The 18,352-nt window shown below is 35.0% G+C and overlaps 1 protein-coding gene across 1 annotated transcript in view; it reads left to right on the top strand.

The window, feature by feature from the left end:
- Positions 1-16,820, top strand: part of LOC123552735 (transient receptor potential cation channel subfamily A member 1 homolog) — a 61,860-nt gene extending 45,040 nt beyond the window's left edge. The window contains exons 3-5 of the mRNA XM_053540655.1: positions 5,280-5,413; positions 9,738-9,844; positions 15,062-16,820. Coding sequence (XP_053396630.1) covers positions 5,280-5,413; positions 9,738-9,844; positions 15,062-15,246 — 426 coding nt within the window. The 3' untranslated portion in view covers positions 15,247-16,820. The remainder of the gene's footprint in view (positions 1-5,279; positions 5,414-9,737; positions 9,845-15,061) is intronic.
- The last annotated feature ends 1,532 nt before the right edge of the window (positions 16,821-18,352 follow it).

The following is an 18,352-nucleotide window of genomic DNA, read 5'->3' as shown; positions in this document are numbered from 1 at the left end:
GAACGCAAAGTTTAGTCACGGTTCAAGGTCATGGGCTTGGTGAAAAAGGCGGTATTTCTCCTACATTCTCTATTTTTACACATTTGAAAAATATATTATTTTTAACTTTGTAAACGCGTAAGTTATTATCTAATGAGACATAATGCAGTCATGTCGGTTTTGATTGAGGTGCTTTTAACCCATGTAAGGGTTTCCTTATACTGTAGGCGTACATTCATTAGCGTGGCAAAAATTTAGCCCAAACGCAATTTTTGGTGAAATATCTTATTAATGCGTGGACGTGAATTAGCGCTCTCGCGAGACCCCTAATTTCTAATTTTAGCGCTGTCCGAGATGAGGCTCTCGGAGATTTACGGAGATGCACGAAGATTTTCGGAAATAAATTTAACCGTCGGCAAATTTTATGAAATGTGTTTCTGCTATAATTATTGTAATACGAATCTGACTGTCGACCCTATACAACCTGAACATGTACCAAGTATGACTTTAAGATAGTGTGCCGTGATGATACTTGTATTTTTCAATGATTCTTTCAACTGTGATCTTTTCTGAATACATAATATTTTAATAAGTATACTAACTGAATAGACTGGCATCAGTCGTTAGAGTCATAAAATGTAAAGCACTGGCCATAAAATAAATCCTCTCTGATACCACTTTTTGAAAAAAATTTACAATATCTCTTGCCTCTGTCTCTAACAACTGGACAAATGCGATTTTGAACCGGACAGATTTCATACCCGCTAGTAATCACCATCTCAATACGATCATTGCAAACCTGTTCATGATGTAATGTAACCTTTGGCCGACTGCCCCAAGAGTTCAATAAGCAGTGCTTTGCTTTTATGACTTGGTGAGTAAGACAGAGGGAGAAATCAATTTCCACTAATTGTAAAACATCCCAGTAAGTATAAATAAATTACAATTTGAATTTGAAAATGAATGTATCAAAATTCTGTCGATTTAATTCTAAGGGGGGAGAGACTGAAAAAAAAAACACTTTTTTTTTTCGAGATACCTTCAAATCATTTTTGTGAATGAATTAAATACATTTTATTCAATATATCTCCAAAGTTTTTTAACCATGTCAGAGGGTAGATTAATCTCTGCAATAAATCACAAAATTATTTTCCTATCTACAGTCCCCATGCAGATTCATGTTAATCAGACTACTTTTCCCAATATAAACCGAGATGTGTTACGCGTACACCTTTCCCTGCAAAATTTTTATAATGAACATGTCCATCATTCAATTTAGATGGAACCATTTACTGTTAGAAAGGGTGCTTACCAAAAAAGATACTGACTGAATGGCAAACAGTGCAGATCATGATCAGACTGCACGGATGTGCAGGCTGATCATGATCTACACTGGTCGCAAAGAAAGAATCAATTGTGCCCAGCATGATAAGGGTTAACTGGATTCGCGATTTGGTAAAATGTTTCTGTGCAAAAATAATCACGTCTGCAGTATTTGATTAGTGGTATTTTTATGAAATTAAGTTCAACTATTGACAGAAATAAATGAAAATTAAGCGGTCAAAAAAACTCATGCAAGAAATATTTATATTGTAAATACACATGGTTTTAAGGAAATTTCATGAAAATATGTAATAACACAGGATCTTCCTCTGCATTAAATGCCACCAAAATATTATGACATACACCACCGTTTCGGGTAAAATTTCATACTACCGGTACTTGTATTTCCATCAACTACATCTCAGGGTATCAAAAAACATGTCCATGTTTTAAATGACCACAGTAATGGTTATGCCGTAATATTTGATTTGAGTTTTTAAATTACACAGAACGTCTGGCTACATAGATTTACCACTGTTACTAATTAGAAAAAGAAATTGATAGTATAAAAATAAAATTGTTCTTTTGTAAATTGAATGAGTAAATCGTACGTGTAATGCGCAGTTAAAACTATAAGTAGTTTTAAAGTTCCATAATGACTTATTATGAGTATTTAATTATTTTTTATTAACTGTTATAGGTAGAATTTGTTAACGACAGCCTTGATTGTAATGATGCATCAATTTCCTTTTTGTGAAAAAGTAATTTTCATTTGTAATCATTTCTTAAGCCGCCCGCTTAGCTCAGTAGGTAAGAGCGTTGGTCTACGGATCGCGGGGTCGCGAGTTCGATCCTCGGGCGAGGCGTATGTTCTCCGTGACTATTTGATAAACGACATTATGTCTGAAATCATTAGTCCTCCACCTCTGATAATTCATGTGGGGAAGTTGGCAGTTACTTGCGGAGAACAGGTTTGTACTGGTACAGAATCCAGGAACACTGATTAGGTTAACTGCCCGCCGTTACATGACTGAAATACTGTTGAAAAACGGCGTTAAACCCAAAACAAACAAACAAACAAACATAAAGTCAAACTAACTAGCGATTTCTAAAGCAATTTTAATGATATTATATTGAAATCCTAAGCTCCTGTCATATTTTCTACAATAATGTAAATAATTTTTAAAAAAATACATTTCAAAATATGTGAATGTTAAAATAAAGTTCAGCTGCAGCTATTCATCAACTATAAATGCCTAATCAATTACTTCTGCTGGAAAAAGGCACTTTGAATTCTAGGGAAAAATCAAACATCTGGTATAGTTCATTTGAAATAGTTCATTCAATTAATCTTGTTGCCGGTCAGTTTGTGGTGGCTATTGACAGGTGCTACTAATGGCTCTTCATGATGTTATATAACCTCAGAATCGCATTTTATAAGTCTGTTGAGATGAGCCTAGAGAGAAAATGTTTTTCTGAGAAAATATCAGTGTCAGTATGAAGAAACTAATATTATTACAGATTATTTGATCTCAACAGACTTTGTAAGTCTACTAACTGAATTACATCTGCTGAAATTCGTGTTCGTGGACTGAAATAAAAACATTGCAAACTTTGCTAAACAAGCTATCAAAGAACAATAAGTGAAGGCAAAAAACAAAACTAAAAAGATATATATATATATAATATATATATATATATATAGAACTGCACTTGAAAAAAGACTACGTCGATTATTATGAAATGAATACCTTCCTAGGAGATAAAAACAGGTGTTATTATGCCATGACAAGGTCCAAATGTCTTGTAAGTTACTTGAATGCTATCTATTCATCATGATCCATCATGATATGATGATCAAAATTAACGACATTTGTATGATGATCAAAATTAACGACGTTTGAGACAATGTGGCGCGGCGTTAGTACAATTCTATAGTTTAACTATAGTAAGTATTCGATGGTTATTTTTTGACAACTCTTAAAAAAAGGTTATGGCGTTGATTTATAACAATAACTCTTAGGCTAATGTTTCCTTCTAAATAATCAAATTGTTAAAAGCGATAGTATTGTATACAGGGTTGTCAAATTATCTCTGTTTTATTGTTTTATGCTTTTGTTCATAGTTACTAAATGTATACAGTTCAACAACTTATGAATGACAAATACATCGGTTTTAACGGTACAATGAAAACTAATCTATTGAAATAAAGTTTGCTATGATAAAAGGAAATCGCATAACTTGAGTCGATACTGACATCATATTATATAATCCACTAAATAGACGTTTTGTTGTTTTGCCAGTATCTTAAACCTTACCGAAATAATGTCTTTAATTTTGCAGAGTAAGGGAACGTATATCATTTTTGTCATACTTCAATTAATTTGAATGAATTTAAACCATATTGCTAACTTTTTTTCCATTATTGACTAAATTACAGATATTATCTTACGAATATGAACATGCAGAAATGCAAAAATGAGCTGTTATCTTTTGCTCAATTATCGAAATAAATCTATCTATCTATCTATCTATCTATCTATCTGTGACATGGTATTATTTGACACGAAACTTGTCGAGTATGTCCTAGTATGTCCAAACTAAGCTCTTTGTCATCAAAATTGAGTTGTTGTCACATAAAAGATATCAGTGACTTAATCAAACTGGTATTAAATTTTGTGTCAGCTGTGTAAGTTTGGTCTGTACCTGACAACAATTTTTCACAACTGCACATTTTAATACCACCACCCATTAACTGAACATTAACCGTAAATGTTCGAGTCTCAATCTTGACTGCCTGAAGATTTAAACTGAACCTTTCAGATATATGTAAAAGTTTCAAGGTAATTTAACCCCTGAAAAAGAAGAAAAGGTGTAAATAAATTATGTGGCGATGTTTATTTTTGTCCAGCTTTTGTCGCGTCGGCGTTTTGTCGTGTCGGCGTTTTGTCGTGTCGATGTTTTGTCTGTCGATATTTTGTCGCACTCCCAGTATAATATTGCCTACATAACTGTATTGTCTTCTTGTATCTAGTTATAATAATCTGCGTGTTTTATATTTTGTATACTCGATATAATTGCTAAAATAAAACGAGATTGTCACACATTTTAATCATTGAATCCCCTTTGTCTTACATACATTTTGTCTTAATGCTAACGTTCACACCTTTCCGTAAACGAGCGACTGCAACAACGGACATGCCCGAAGTTGATACGGAAATCGATAACAACTTGATCAAATGAGAAATAACTACAAGCTTAAATATTTTATTTTTCATGATCATATATTTAAAATAATAATACGAACAATAAACAGGAATATCATACGAACCTTAAAATATTAGCAAGCAGTGTAACTAGTGAAAACTGTCAATAGTATTTATTTGCAAAAGTTCGAAGAAAACATCATCAAATGAAAATGTACATGAAAATGCTTGGACAAATTAATGCGCGGACATAAATAAGCGCACGTGCAATAGCGCTAAAAGCGCTGTTATTAGTACACCGCTAAAATACGTAAGCCTACAGTAACTTGGCACCAATGTTTTCCCTTAATGAGTCGATGTAAAGAACGGTGCTTCTTTGGTTCAAGGTCGAACGTTGATGTCCTAGGCCGTGTGCGCTTCGTTTATTTCAACCATTTTCTAGGGTTTTAAATAAATTGGCACAAATATTTGTCATACTGAGACGACGAGCAGTACTCAACGTTAAATCGGTTCAAGGTCGTCATATCTTCTTGTGCTATGGGAAAAATAACATATCAATTACACTTCCGTAATAAATGAGGAAGCAATTTCTAGCTATACCAATCACCCTTAATTAAAACCAGTGATAAAAAATATTCAAATGCTAAACAACACTTTTGCACTATGAACATAATACACAGATAAAAATCCACATTATTGGCTTTTACATCTATTGTTATATTTGTATGTCAGATATGATTATGAGAATAATAATATTTTATTCATAAATAGATGCGGCCAATTCATTATGCAGCTAAGAACGGCCACCTTGAAGTTGTTGAATCCCTTTTAAATGGAGAATGTCCTTGGAAAAAAACTAAAGATGGAAGGAATTGCTTGGATATTGCGATCGATGAAAAGCACGAGTAAGGTTTTGTTTTATGTCATATAATGGGTAATGGGCACGGTGACTTTAAATCATGGAAATCACACAATTTTCTATTATTTTCAGAATAAAACTTGCATGTTAAGATTTGTTATCTATAATATAGTATTTCAATTCGCCCAAACTTTTATCTAATGACAAATATCCTGTCCAGTTCCTTCACTGTTTAACTACTTTTTACATCATTCATTACCTACTTTCCATTCGTAAAATTTCCAGTATAGTTTTGTTTTTACATTATGCATATACAACTGTTATATATATAAAAGATATCTAAAAAAAATCCCCAAAAGGTCTGAAAAAGTTTGTCATGTCCTAGCATTATCATAACGAATCCAAATTTTGAATCGCACGGTCCCTAATCTATTTGATGATACCCTTATCATTTGAAAGAATTCAGAAACTTTCAAGAGGTCTTGAGGATGCACTGAACCACGTTGAGATATTGATTGAGTCTGATCATGAGAAGTAATGAAAAATGAAACAGAAGTTAAGACAAAGCAAACGCAAGAGATGCAAAGGAATAATACTTGCATTGCACGTTGACATGTTTCTGTGCTGTTATAGCATTTTAATCAATGTATAGGGAGTCATATTTGAATTTTCACACATGCTCGCCTTCGTTTACAGCTCCTATATAAACAGGGAGCTATTTTCGAAGTGATCCATACATGGCGTAACATATGACTTGTAAAGCTGGAAATTGCAATGATATTTTTAACAGGCTAGTTGAGCCTCTGTGCAGAAAAGGTTTTTTGTTTGAGAAATAATTCTAAACATTTATTTCAAAATTTTGATATGACCTACCATTTGTTACATCTATAGGATAAAACAGAAACATTCCGTCTAGCCTTTCTTAATAATGAGAAACATGTATAAACATTTTGAATATTTCGATAATGTGAGATTATGCATATAATTCGCGTAAAATAAAATTGTTTTTATTTTCTTTTTGATAAGTTTTCTCTTTAACGAGAAATGAAAAACATATCAGGATTGTTCATTTTAAAAACAAAAATACTTTAAATAGTCATGTAAGACAGTTTATTTGAAGGATCTTTTAATCTAGAAATAAATGTTCATACGCAGTATGATAGTGTAGGAATAACGAATGTTTTTTATGTTGTCTGCTGAAGGATTGGTTAATACCCAAGTTCGTTAGGACGTTTGTTTGTTTTGTTGGATTTAAAATCGTAACAATGACACGATAAAGGAAACATAGCGCCGTTGCAGCTAGCTGTCATTATTTGCAGGCCTAGAACTACAAACCTTCTGTAAGTCAGCCGAAAGCTCTCATTTTTATGTCATATGCGATGTTTCAAATTCAGAGCAACGAGGGACAAGTGGCGCGTAATAAATCACCCCATAACCAAGGACACATTTTCAATTTTTCTCGTGATTCAATTCATTAATCAAGCAAATATTGTATACAAATGAAAAATGAAAAACGTTGAATGACTGCAAGTAAAAACGGTCATATATAACTCAAAATGATCGTATTTACATATATTTTGCATTTTCCAGGCAAACCCAACCAGATGATTTTTAGGGGCGAACACCTTCCCTCGCAATCCCATCGGGAGTATGGTCAAAACTACTTGCACTTCGCCCCTGTCCGCTGAGATTTCATCTAAGCACGTGTAAAGACATAATTTTGGTGATTGCTTTCGGCATAAAATTTACTCGACCATATGTCCATGTGGTTCAACACAGCTGCAACGCCTCGATCCAACGAGTTTTCGACATTAAAATCAAACTATAAAAGGTGTACCGAATTCTTATTATTATATAATTGACTAGTAATCGATTGCAATACTGTCATTCTAGCCCTTACTTCTTTCAAGGCAAAAATAATACTTTTATAAAGGCGTTAACGTACAATAAGTCTTCTTTAGAAAACATGTTTGAGTATATGATTAGAAGCAGCGTATCACCCAGTCATACTGAGTAAAAAAGACGTATGAAATACGAGTATTTAGTTTGAAAATAAATTTTATTTTCATGAAATTTATTCGATCTGGCTTGTACTACCCCGGTGCTCGTCTTGATGACATAATGCAGAGAGAGGCACCTCGGGCCTTCTTCCACCATGAAAGCTAGAAAGGCGCCATATGATATATAACTGTGTCGATGTGACGTTAAATGAGACCCCACATAATGTAGTATAGTGCAAATTTGATAATCTATTTAATCAACCATGCATGTACTCTTCTACAAAGAAAACATTTTCCCAGGACAGTTTCAATTTCATTTCAAACATATCTGTTGTAGTTTCGCTTTACTCTTTGATACACTGTTATATGTATTAATCTCACATCAAACGGCTTGAATGAGTCATATCAATTTTATGCTGAAAATACACAATTCATTTTTGAATAAAAAAGAAGTGTTTTCAAGCAGTTGTCCTAATAATTTATTCATGTTTTAACTCTCACGTGCAAACAAGTCACACATTCTGGCTTTTTCAACATATCAAGCTATGGACATTGCACGTTAAGTCTAGAATTAAAGATCTTTTCGGGTCAAAATTTAATTTCCCAGATTATGGCAACGGACTCTACTGCTGGAAGCAAAAAGACGTACTTTGGCCTTCCTGGCCAAAAAAAATCCCTTATTTGCTCGGAAACAAGAAATATTCTGTGATGGTCACCATCTGAGCAAAATGGGCGTCCACGCACTCTACAACATCAACCTGGTTGGACCAGGGTGTTTCTATAATTACGGGACTTTACTTGTCAAGAAAGATCATAAATATCCATTCAGGACCGTCACTAGAACACAAAAAAAGTAAAACTATGTTTTCCGGAGATCGCAACTTCCTGTGCGAGGTGGGCGTCTACTCACTGTACAACGAGAACACGGTGGGAATCCGGTTACTTCTATAGTTATTGGACAGGATATCGCCTAGAAAAATAGCCTAGAAAGGCTCACTTTGAAGCTCACGCACGCAACTTGTTGACACGGACACCCTTGCTTATTGTCTCTTGGTGTAAATTGTTTATAAGTTCCAGTTCTCCTTTATTCAAGAATCCTGAAGAATTCGTACTTGAATATTAATGCATATACACCCTATCTATGATGGTACATAAAAATAGTTCTCGAGTCGCAATACAAAACTATTCTAGCCCGCCCGCTTAGCTCGATAGGGGGAGCGCAGATTTATGGATCTTGGATTCGTGAGTTCGAGCCCTGTGCGAAGCGTATGTTCTCCTTGATAATTTGATAAAAGATATTGTGTCTGAAATCATTCGTCCTCCACCTCTGATTCATGTAGGTAAGTTGGCAGTTACTTTCGGAGAACAGGTGTGTACTGGTACAAGATCCAGGAACGCTGGTTAGGTTAACTGCCCGCCGTTACATTACTGAAATACTGTTGAAAAACGGCGTTAAACCCAAAACAAAATAAAACAAAAATACAAAACTATTCTCTTCTTTAAAAACTGTTATGGCATGACCGCGGCATTTTCCTTTAAAGTTTTGTGTTTACTAAATTCTGATATGGCCAGGGTTAGCCGTCGTGCTCTAAATTCCGTTGCACACTAGTATCGCACACAGTTTTAAAAGCCCAGGTGTTTTTACTAAAATACATCATAAGATTTCTGTATAATGTATGTATACGCCAACAGATCTATGTATGCATACTCAAAACAAATAAATATCATTTTAAGAACATTTATTGATACTCAAAACATTTCAAAAATACTTATTCAAAGCAAAATCAAGTAAAAAGAACTAGACTTCAGAAATATAGTTTTTCACAAAAATTTGAAGTGAATATCAGTCTTTAAATAAAAATAAAAAATACAAAAAATGTTGATTGTGTTACAAACATACGTATTCGGTAGTTTCATTTTAGTGATATGATTTCAAGATAGGATAATACATGAGCGGGAAATTCTACCTGATTGACATTCCTTGTTGAAAATTTAAAGCCTAAGTCGGAATTGAATGACCAATATTATCATTTGGACTATTGAATTATTTTATCTTCATTGATCATTGTATTTTATATTAACGACTGTAGTTACTGGCAGCTGTATCAGTAAACTGCTGTAGGTGTTGGCATTTGAAGCAATTAATTGCTGTAACTACTGGCAGTTGTATCAGCTAAATGCTGTAACTGCCAGTGTTGTAGCAGACATCTGCTGTTACTGCTGCAATTGCTATCTTCTCACTTCCAATACGTAGCATGCAGAAAATAGAGGAAGACATCCTTAACCTAAGAATAAATTCTACATGAGTAAAAATAATGTCAAGATAGTTTTGGCGTTTGGCAATTCATCATGTTTTGTTGGTTCTTTCAGGGAAACAGTTCGGGTAATGATAAAAAACAAAAACTGGAAGAAGTTTCTACAAAATACAACTGGTAAATATCAAACACCGATGAGAAAGCTTATATCAGATATGCCAGGTATGCTTACTTTAAATATCATAAAGTTATTCCCAAACGTAAAAAGGTCGTATTTTACTGTGACTATATGAGTTATATTAAAGACTTAAGTATTACGCCAGTGGTATAATACGAAATCTTTTAATTGTTTTTATAACATAATACTTAAGAAGTGAAAACAAAAAAAGAAGTGTATTTAACAATCATACGTTCTGTATAATAGGTATAACCGTTTATTCTTAAATTCCACACGGAAAATATTACCCAGATACTAAAAGCATATGTTTAAACTTTCCAATGGCTACCTTTCCCCTACACTTCTATTTGGAAACGCGTACAATAAAAGCATAGACTAGGATGATGTGATCTTCTTTATCTCATACCAGAATTCGTTACTACAAACAATATAGTATTAAAACAGGATTTCCTATGATATTTCACATATTTACAGATTGATAATTTTAACGCAGAGATAGCACTTTGTCATATCAAGTATTTTAAATAACGAATAATTGGAAATAAGTTTAAAATAAATCTTGAAAAGTTTGAATAAGGATATGCTTAGAATCACAAAATTAAATGCTAATATGGCCAGTGTCTGTACATGTTAAATATTAAAAAATGGTATATGGTCATGCTTTTAAATGTTTTAAAATTCTACTGTGTATTTTTGAACTTTATATCCATCCAGGTTATATATTACTCATATGTCTTGGTTTGTTCTCACTATTAGATCTTATTCTTACAACAAGGTAAACATTTAGAGCTTGTAGCTCACCTGAGGTACATATATTGTGACCGCTCGATGTCCGGCGTCAATCGACTGTCCGTCGTCTGTCTGTCGTCTGTCAACATTTAGCTCGTGTAGGCGATAGATGCTGTATTTTTTCAATAGATCTCCATGAAATTTGGTCAGAATCATTGCCTTGATATGTTGAAAATAGGTAATCTGGAGTCAATAACTAGGTCACAAGGTAAGATCAAAGGAAAAACTTATGTATGCGATAGAGGCTGTATTTTTCAATTGATCTTCATAAAATTTGATCAGAATAATTCATATCAAATGAAAATTTTGTGGTTGCAATTGGGACTGCATTTTACACCAGATCTTCATGAAATGTGATCAGGATATTTTTTTGAATGTTATGAAAGTAATGATTTTTCCATTGGCTCCCATTATGAAATATTGCTTGAGTTCTAAATTTTTCAAATCAGTCTTTTAATTTGCTGGACTTTCTAGGTATCTTCTGAAGTTTTGAAAATCAGAGTTTAATTAAATTCTTCATTGTTGAAAAAAATTGATCCAAACGTACAGAACTACCTTAACACTGTGGCCTAGTTTCTTTTTACATATATTAAATAGAACCAAATGTAGTGGGAACGTTTCTTGGTAGAATTTCACGCTCTGACAAGTCATGAAAAATATTGTCCAGCAGAATAGGTTCACACACTTGTTGTTCAACATCGGATTAACTGTTTGCCGTTGTGTACTCTGCCACTGATAAATCCGGGTAGGATGGATGCAACTTATTTCAATGTGTCACCTCTGCACCCTGATCCGATGCAACTGTCTCTTTCCAACTTGTCCTTTCTGTGCCTTTGACTTATGCTAGCTTTTGAACTGGACCACTTCCTGTTTAATGACTGGTTAACCGCACTCTTGTCTGCACCTTCAGACACCGGGCGACGGCGAACAGGTGACTTTCGACTGAAACTGCACTGATGCTTCATTTCAAAAGAAACGTTCTTACAACTCCCTCTCTAATTCCTTATTATGCTTTCAATAAAAAAAAGAACAGTGATGACTGAGATATAAGTTCCCTTCTATCGTTAGTAAACAAACCTTGAACCACATACACCGTATGATTGTCACGTTTGGCATCGTCAAATGTAGCTTGGCGCTTGTGTTGATATCTGAGGATGCTTCTTGATTGACCTCGGAATACTTCAGCCGCTTATGTTTGGATACGGACAAGGACCATCACGAGACCTTGTTGCTTGCTGAAACTTTACCGGTCTTGAAGTATCAAGCTCTGTCGCACCAAACCTAATTTCCACATTTCTCGTTAGCTTCCGGTTACACATATGCTCTCTTTATTCCGACAGTGCTGCCTAGTAATCAGAAAAAAACGAAGACAAATATCAAACATGGAATGCCACGTACCAAAATCGCAGCCTCCCCAAAACGAAACCTACAGCACGCAGCAGTGCACACCACAAACACACACACATGCACGTGCACACACACAAAGCCAACACACGAGGACAAAACGAACAAACAAAGGAACACACACACATACACGCGCACACACACAAAGCCTACACAAGAGGACAAAACGAACAAACAAAGGAACACAGTGGGGCACCGCCTTGGAACGATCAGTGGCAAAAACACCACTGGGGAACTTAAACCGGTAGAAGTCGTGCCATTGAAACTCCAACTCAGACAATATAAGTGAACCTATTTTGTCCATTCGTAAACTTTGGCGTAACAAACATATTTCTGCTTAAACATCAGCTTCTTCTGTAAGATGTCTCGAATATGGGTATGCACCGGGTACCACAGTAGAAGGATTGCTCTTGGTGGCTGTGCTGTAAATATGAGTTGCTAGAGAACCAAATATGTCGCCCCGCAATGAGTATGGGCGAATTACCCAGCACTTATTAGATTAGTTGGGATGGAAAAGTAGCTGACATTTATTTTGGAATCAGGCAAAGCGGTAAATGTCAGGAAAGCCTTTGGCTGGGCTGACGATGAAGCATCTTAACCAGTACGTTGTTCCCCCATTGTGCTTAAAGGCTTCCGTTTGCTAGAAGATGGATCACTTTAAATAGAGATGGCAACAAATATTCAATTGTTCGTTCATTACATGATTATTCGAACACTTTCAATATTGGAATATTTGTAAAACTGTTTAGTTATAGCAAATAAATGAAAGCCAAACGAAAGAACCAAAATGTTCGTTTATGCATTTTACCAGACCCGTTTTTATCATAAAAACTGTATGCGCGAAAATGCTTCCGACGTTGTTAAATCTGTCATGTCGTGTACAACTACTGGCGTGTCGCCGACTTGATGATTTTACACCCTGTGTTAACACAGCTAATTGTTTGCCATTAGAATACTTAAATTGTCACAAATTGATACAGATCTGTTACATATCGACCTGTTCAGTATAGGTGCGAACCACTGATGATTAAAATAACATCGAACAACAATTGGTCAAATGACTCGGATATCAATCACGGACGATCAAAGATGGATTTGAGTAAAGAAGAATGCTGGAAAGTGTAGGAAACAAACCAAGTGTAATACATTTCATTTTTTGACCCAGCCGAAACGACTGTTAAAATAATTTTGCGAAATGTAACAAAAAATGCATTTCGTATGGTTAGTAGTATATTTTACGGCGAATAGTTTTATATTTCGCTCATTTAGCTCAACCACAGGCTCCAAAATGCCTCATTTGATATTACATGCCATTACGTCTATCTACCTCCAAAACGCTACCTTTGCATTATGTCGTTAGAGCTTTTTCATGTGATCATCCGGCAATAAGAATTAAGTTTTAGACTGCGTGAAGTTTGTGTGGTGTAAACCCAGCTTACGTAGGAGGTACATCTTTGTAAGTTATAAAACCTTTCAATTAAATCTAAATGAAGCCTGACTAAAACGATTGTTATTTACTGTCCTTATATTGCACTATACGAGTCGCTGATTAAAGTATGATAAACACATACTATTTTGAGTTATGTTGTTGATAAGTTAATGACCGGATATTCGACAATTCGTTAAGGATGTTGTCCTGATATTCGAACACCAAAAAGCTACCCGTCGCTGTCCCTACTTATAAATGATGACGATTATGTCACCTCAAGACGAATTTCAAATTCACCACCAGTGTATAGATTTACATCATCTTCAAAATCTTTTTTAAGTCCATCACTCTTGAAGTCAAATGTCTAAAGTACTACCGTCTACCATAACCGTAGAAATACTTACTATAACTGGACCACAGGTGTGATATTGCATCTGCACCATCAACTGGGCAAGCCTAGTTTTAATCCCATGGATCTGCACCAGGTCATCGGCAGATGCAAAGTTAATGTGTACCATCTCCCACTAGGAGCTCTGAAATAGATTTATATCATGAAAATTCATCTAACAGAAACTTTGAAACGTAGCATACTCATGAAATAAGTAAAGCACGTAGATAAAGAGTGTACAAACATTCTTCCATTTATCAAATTAAAAATTTACAAATTCTACCGGTAACGGGCACATTGTACCCGTCACTGATATCTTTTTAAATCGAGGCCAGTAGCTATTCAAAATGCACAGTAGATTTGCTCATGTTATGTCAGTTACTGTTATGGAACAGGAGTTCTCGACTTTTGCCTCAGTTATCGGAAGTAAACAGACAAAATGTCATTTCGTATTACCTTCTGACACCATTTAAGTGACATTCAGTGATTGTTAGGTTACTTACCGGGTGTAACTGCGGTTGGGTGGCACTTTGTGTTGATATACTTGTAAATATCTATAGTCTGCAATAATGTTGGCGTGTCAATTACACCGGTCTTCGTCTCCGCTGGGCTTATCTGACCTATAATGGTTCCCATTTAAAATGGCTGCAAGTTATTAGATCGGGAGACCACAAAGCGCATTGAACAAAATAGAGAATACATGTAACAGACAGTGTCGTTAAATCGTGTATTTATACATCTTGTATTGTTAATATGAATTCAGAAGTAATTGTACTACTTCAAACTTTTCAGGCAGTTTAGGCATGAAACATTCGTCCAAGCAGATGTTGACATGTAGATTTATCAGGTTAAATGAATATAAATAAAGAATTATATTCACTCAAATATCCATTGCATGTTCTTTGTTCTGATTTTTTTTTCAGTAAAATATCCGCCAGTTCCTTCTTTTCCCTGCACTATAACGCTGATACCGTGATATAGCTTGCTTTTATTCTTATTCTGAACTACTAAATGAAGCATTTATTACTTCTGATCAATATTCTAAAAGCTGACGAAACAATTATAAATTATGCATGGACTAAAACTACTCCGGTAAAATGCATTATTACGCAGTAACACAAATATATTTACCGGCATTCAAAACTATCAAAGATCATATTGCAGTATATTGTCAACATTTCACCTGCACTGTTTTATTTAAATGTCAATCGACAATTTTCAAAATAACAGTTTGTTTCGATTGTTTACAAGATGTTGCTAGAGAGGTATTCAATCTTTGCACAACTCCCAATGGTCATGATAGCAACTTCAGTGTAACGTTTGACTATGAACTTCTCGATGACAAAGACCTACTAGGTAAGCGGAAAAATCCAGGTAAGAATATTTATGTGACTCATCGGAACACTTCAGGATATCTGAATAGCTTCTTCTCTTGAAAACATTGTACACCCCGAACGGGTTTAAACCACAGACACTTGGGATCAGGACCCACACCCATCCCATTCTCCTCCGCCCCTGGTTAAGTATAGCCAATATCTTTTAGCATTTTACTATGTTACGTATTGAGCATAGGTGACGATTATAAAACGCATTTTGTATCATTTAAGCGGGTTTTAAAATAAGTAATTTTTACCAACAGTCAATCTGACTAAAGTACATCTCCTATAACGCTACGCTTAGGATCTGAACACGAGCTATTGATAGCCTCGTTCTGACGACCCTTCCGCTAGCCAATCAAAATCTAACTTACAACATTCTGCAAGCTTAGAAAAACCTTGGTTTTTGATATCTACAATTCTTATGTCAGATGACCGGTTAGCTCATCGGTAGGACACTTGCTTCGCAAGGGGTTCTGGGTTTGAGCCCTGGACTGACTGCAAATGTTTCTAACTCTTTGACATTCGAACAAGTCGACTGATTGAGTCAAATAAAAATAGTTTGCGAAAATAAAAATAAGCAATATTGGAAATCCAAAATATACAGAAGACGAATGTGAATGGGTCATTCTCAGATCTTCGTTTAGAAGATCAAGTACTTTAGTCAGATTGTATCATCAGTGCTCCCAATATCACAAGATTTGAAACAACGCACGGAAATAGGAACACTTGCTTGCGCTGGACCTTCGTTTTGTACTTGCACATGTCATAAACCGGGTACCAAAATTAATACGCTTACGACTATATTAAATCAGATCATCACTTCTTACGGCAATAGTCAAATTTTATGAACTACTGTAAACGGGCAGAAGATGTGGAAAGCACGTAACTGCATATCTTGGCAAATACTTAATAATGTTTTTAAAATCTTACATCTTCTACTTTTTCGTTGCATTAATATAAAACGTGGACGACATACAAGCCTTGAGGCTTATGTATATATATGAATATACCAGTCCTGTCCTACTGCTCAACCCTTTTTTGAGTCGTTGACATGTTAGTATAAATATAAATGTAGCCGATAGTGCCAGGGTATTTTTATTCGACGCGAACAACTTAACATTTGAAGGGATTGAATTGTATGTGCATGTGCACATTCTGCATTGGTATGTTTTAAGTAATTCAGGTAATTTTGAAGTGTTGTTATTGTGTAATATATGTAGCATGTTTATTGTAGTATCATCTTCCATAAAGATATTTTTGAAACAGAGGCCATTATATATATGCACTGAACATTTTGGCCCTAGCATGGACCTTGCCGAACACCTCGGTCAGTATCAAATCATCTTGGCGTCATCAAAGCATATTTAGCCACTATTTTATGATACCTCCTGAGGACTATGATGTATACTGTGAAAGAATCAGAACTGAAACTGATCGCATATTTTTTAGTTATCTCCCCTTATGTGAAAGCATTTCAGAGATTAACATAATACTTTACATACTGATATAAATCAGTGAGACGGAGTGCAGTGCCAAAGAACAATAACTCTAGCTTACCTTGTTTTTGAATTATTGCCCCCTTATGTAGGAAAACTTTTCTGGTGTATTACTTCAAATGTATATAAGGAATATAGGGGGGGGGTCTAGTGGAATAGGTGCCGGCCATTCAATCCCGGGGTCGTGGGGTCGAGCCCCACTGGTGTCGCGACCATGACATTTCATATCACACCAGTACTGGTTTTTACAGGACGCGGATTCGAGAGTGGTTCCAATAAGTTTGAAGCTTTCATCACAATCGAGCTAAAACAAATTAATATAAATAAACTCTGGAAAGCAGATCCCCCGGAAGCACCGAGAACAAGGCAATTAGTGAAAATTGCAGACTCGGTCTGATTGAGTCTGTTCATGGGCAGTAATGGAAAAAGCAATAATGCCCACGCCCCCTAGCACCGGCTTAAGCAGTATTCAATCTTCAAATCAAAATGAGTTGAAATCAAAACTAAGTATATAAAATATTGACTTAGTAGTTTACACATTTATGGATACAATTCTAGAAGCATAATTCTTAGAATCATAATTCTAGCTGGCCTCATTTTTAATTACCTCATTCTTTGTTAACCAATTTATCCTTAAATATTAGAGATACTTCTTAAAAGTTTTAATTGTTGTAGAACACATTGAGGACGAGTGCGGTAACTAATAACCATAACTGTATGTGACTCTGGTTTAACTGCTCCCCCACCCTTTTGAGATAATTGCTGAGGGGAGCATCCATCGGTGTTATCAATTGCCTTGTTACTAATAGTTTTCGTATACTATCTATCATTTTGTAGGGAACTTTATATTTTCATGGATTATCATGGATTTTAGCTCACCTGAGTAATCACACTGTTGTCCATTCGTCAACAGTCTGACTATTGATACTGTAGAGGTCACAATCTTAGCTACCATTTGACGAGTGCGTCACTTAAATTGACGACAAGCATTACGGGACATTTTTCTTTTAATCCCATTTTTTGGTACTTTATTTTTTTTTCAGGTAATAACAATCTAACTCATCTTCAGCTTCATATATTTTTAAAACACCTGGCACAGTTTGCAATTTGTCATGATTAGAAAGGTTCGTCTTGTATCTCAACGAGAAAAGATGCATAGTGTTTTCTTTTCCTTCAATATTTATTTCATTTTCAAAAAAATCCAAAGAACTTCGTATTAAATTGCCCTTTATAAGATCATTAATGGAATCTATAAGGTTTTCATAATTTTACCTATGCAGTGTCTCTAGATGAAGAGCAGATAGGAAGATTTCAGACAGAAGAAGACAGTATAACGGATCTGGAACCGCTGCTAGGTAAAAACACAGTTTATTGCAAGTTTTTTTTAAAGCTTCTAGCAGGCAGCTGTTAGTACTATTTATATGGTCCTTTCAAGAAGGCTATTTCTCTGCTTACACTATTTATATTATTCGCAAGCCTATACATTTTGCAAACAGAAAACCATACTAGGGTCATTTGATAAATAATGCTAATAAAAACTGTATAAATATCTTATTCAGTCTATAGATTTAATCTAAATCTTATACATTGCTTAGAAGGGTGTTCATGTAGGAAGTATATACACATTCCGTTCTAGTAGTCTAGACTTCTTGGCGTGACTCATACTC

Source organism: Mercenaria mercenaria, chromosome 4 (genome assembly GCF_021730395.1).
Source record: "Mercenaria mercenaria strain notata chromosome 4, MADL_Memer_1, whole genome shotgun sequence".
In the NCBI taxonomy this organism is placed as follows: Eukaryota; Metazoa; Mollusca; class Bivalvia; order Venerida; family Veneridae; genus Mercenaria; species Mercenaria mercenaria.
Note: the sequence above shows the minus strand (reverse complement) of the source record. Positions and strands in the feature narration are given on the sequence as shown.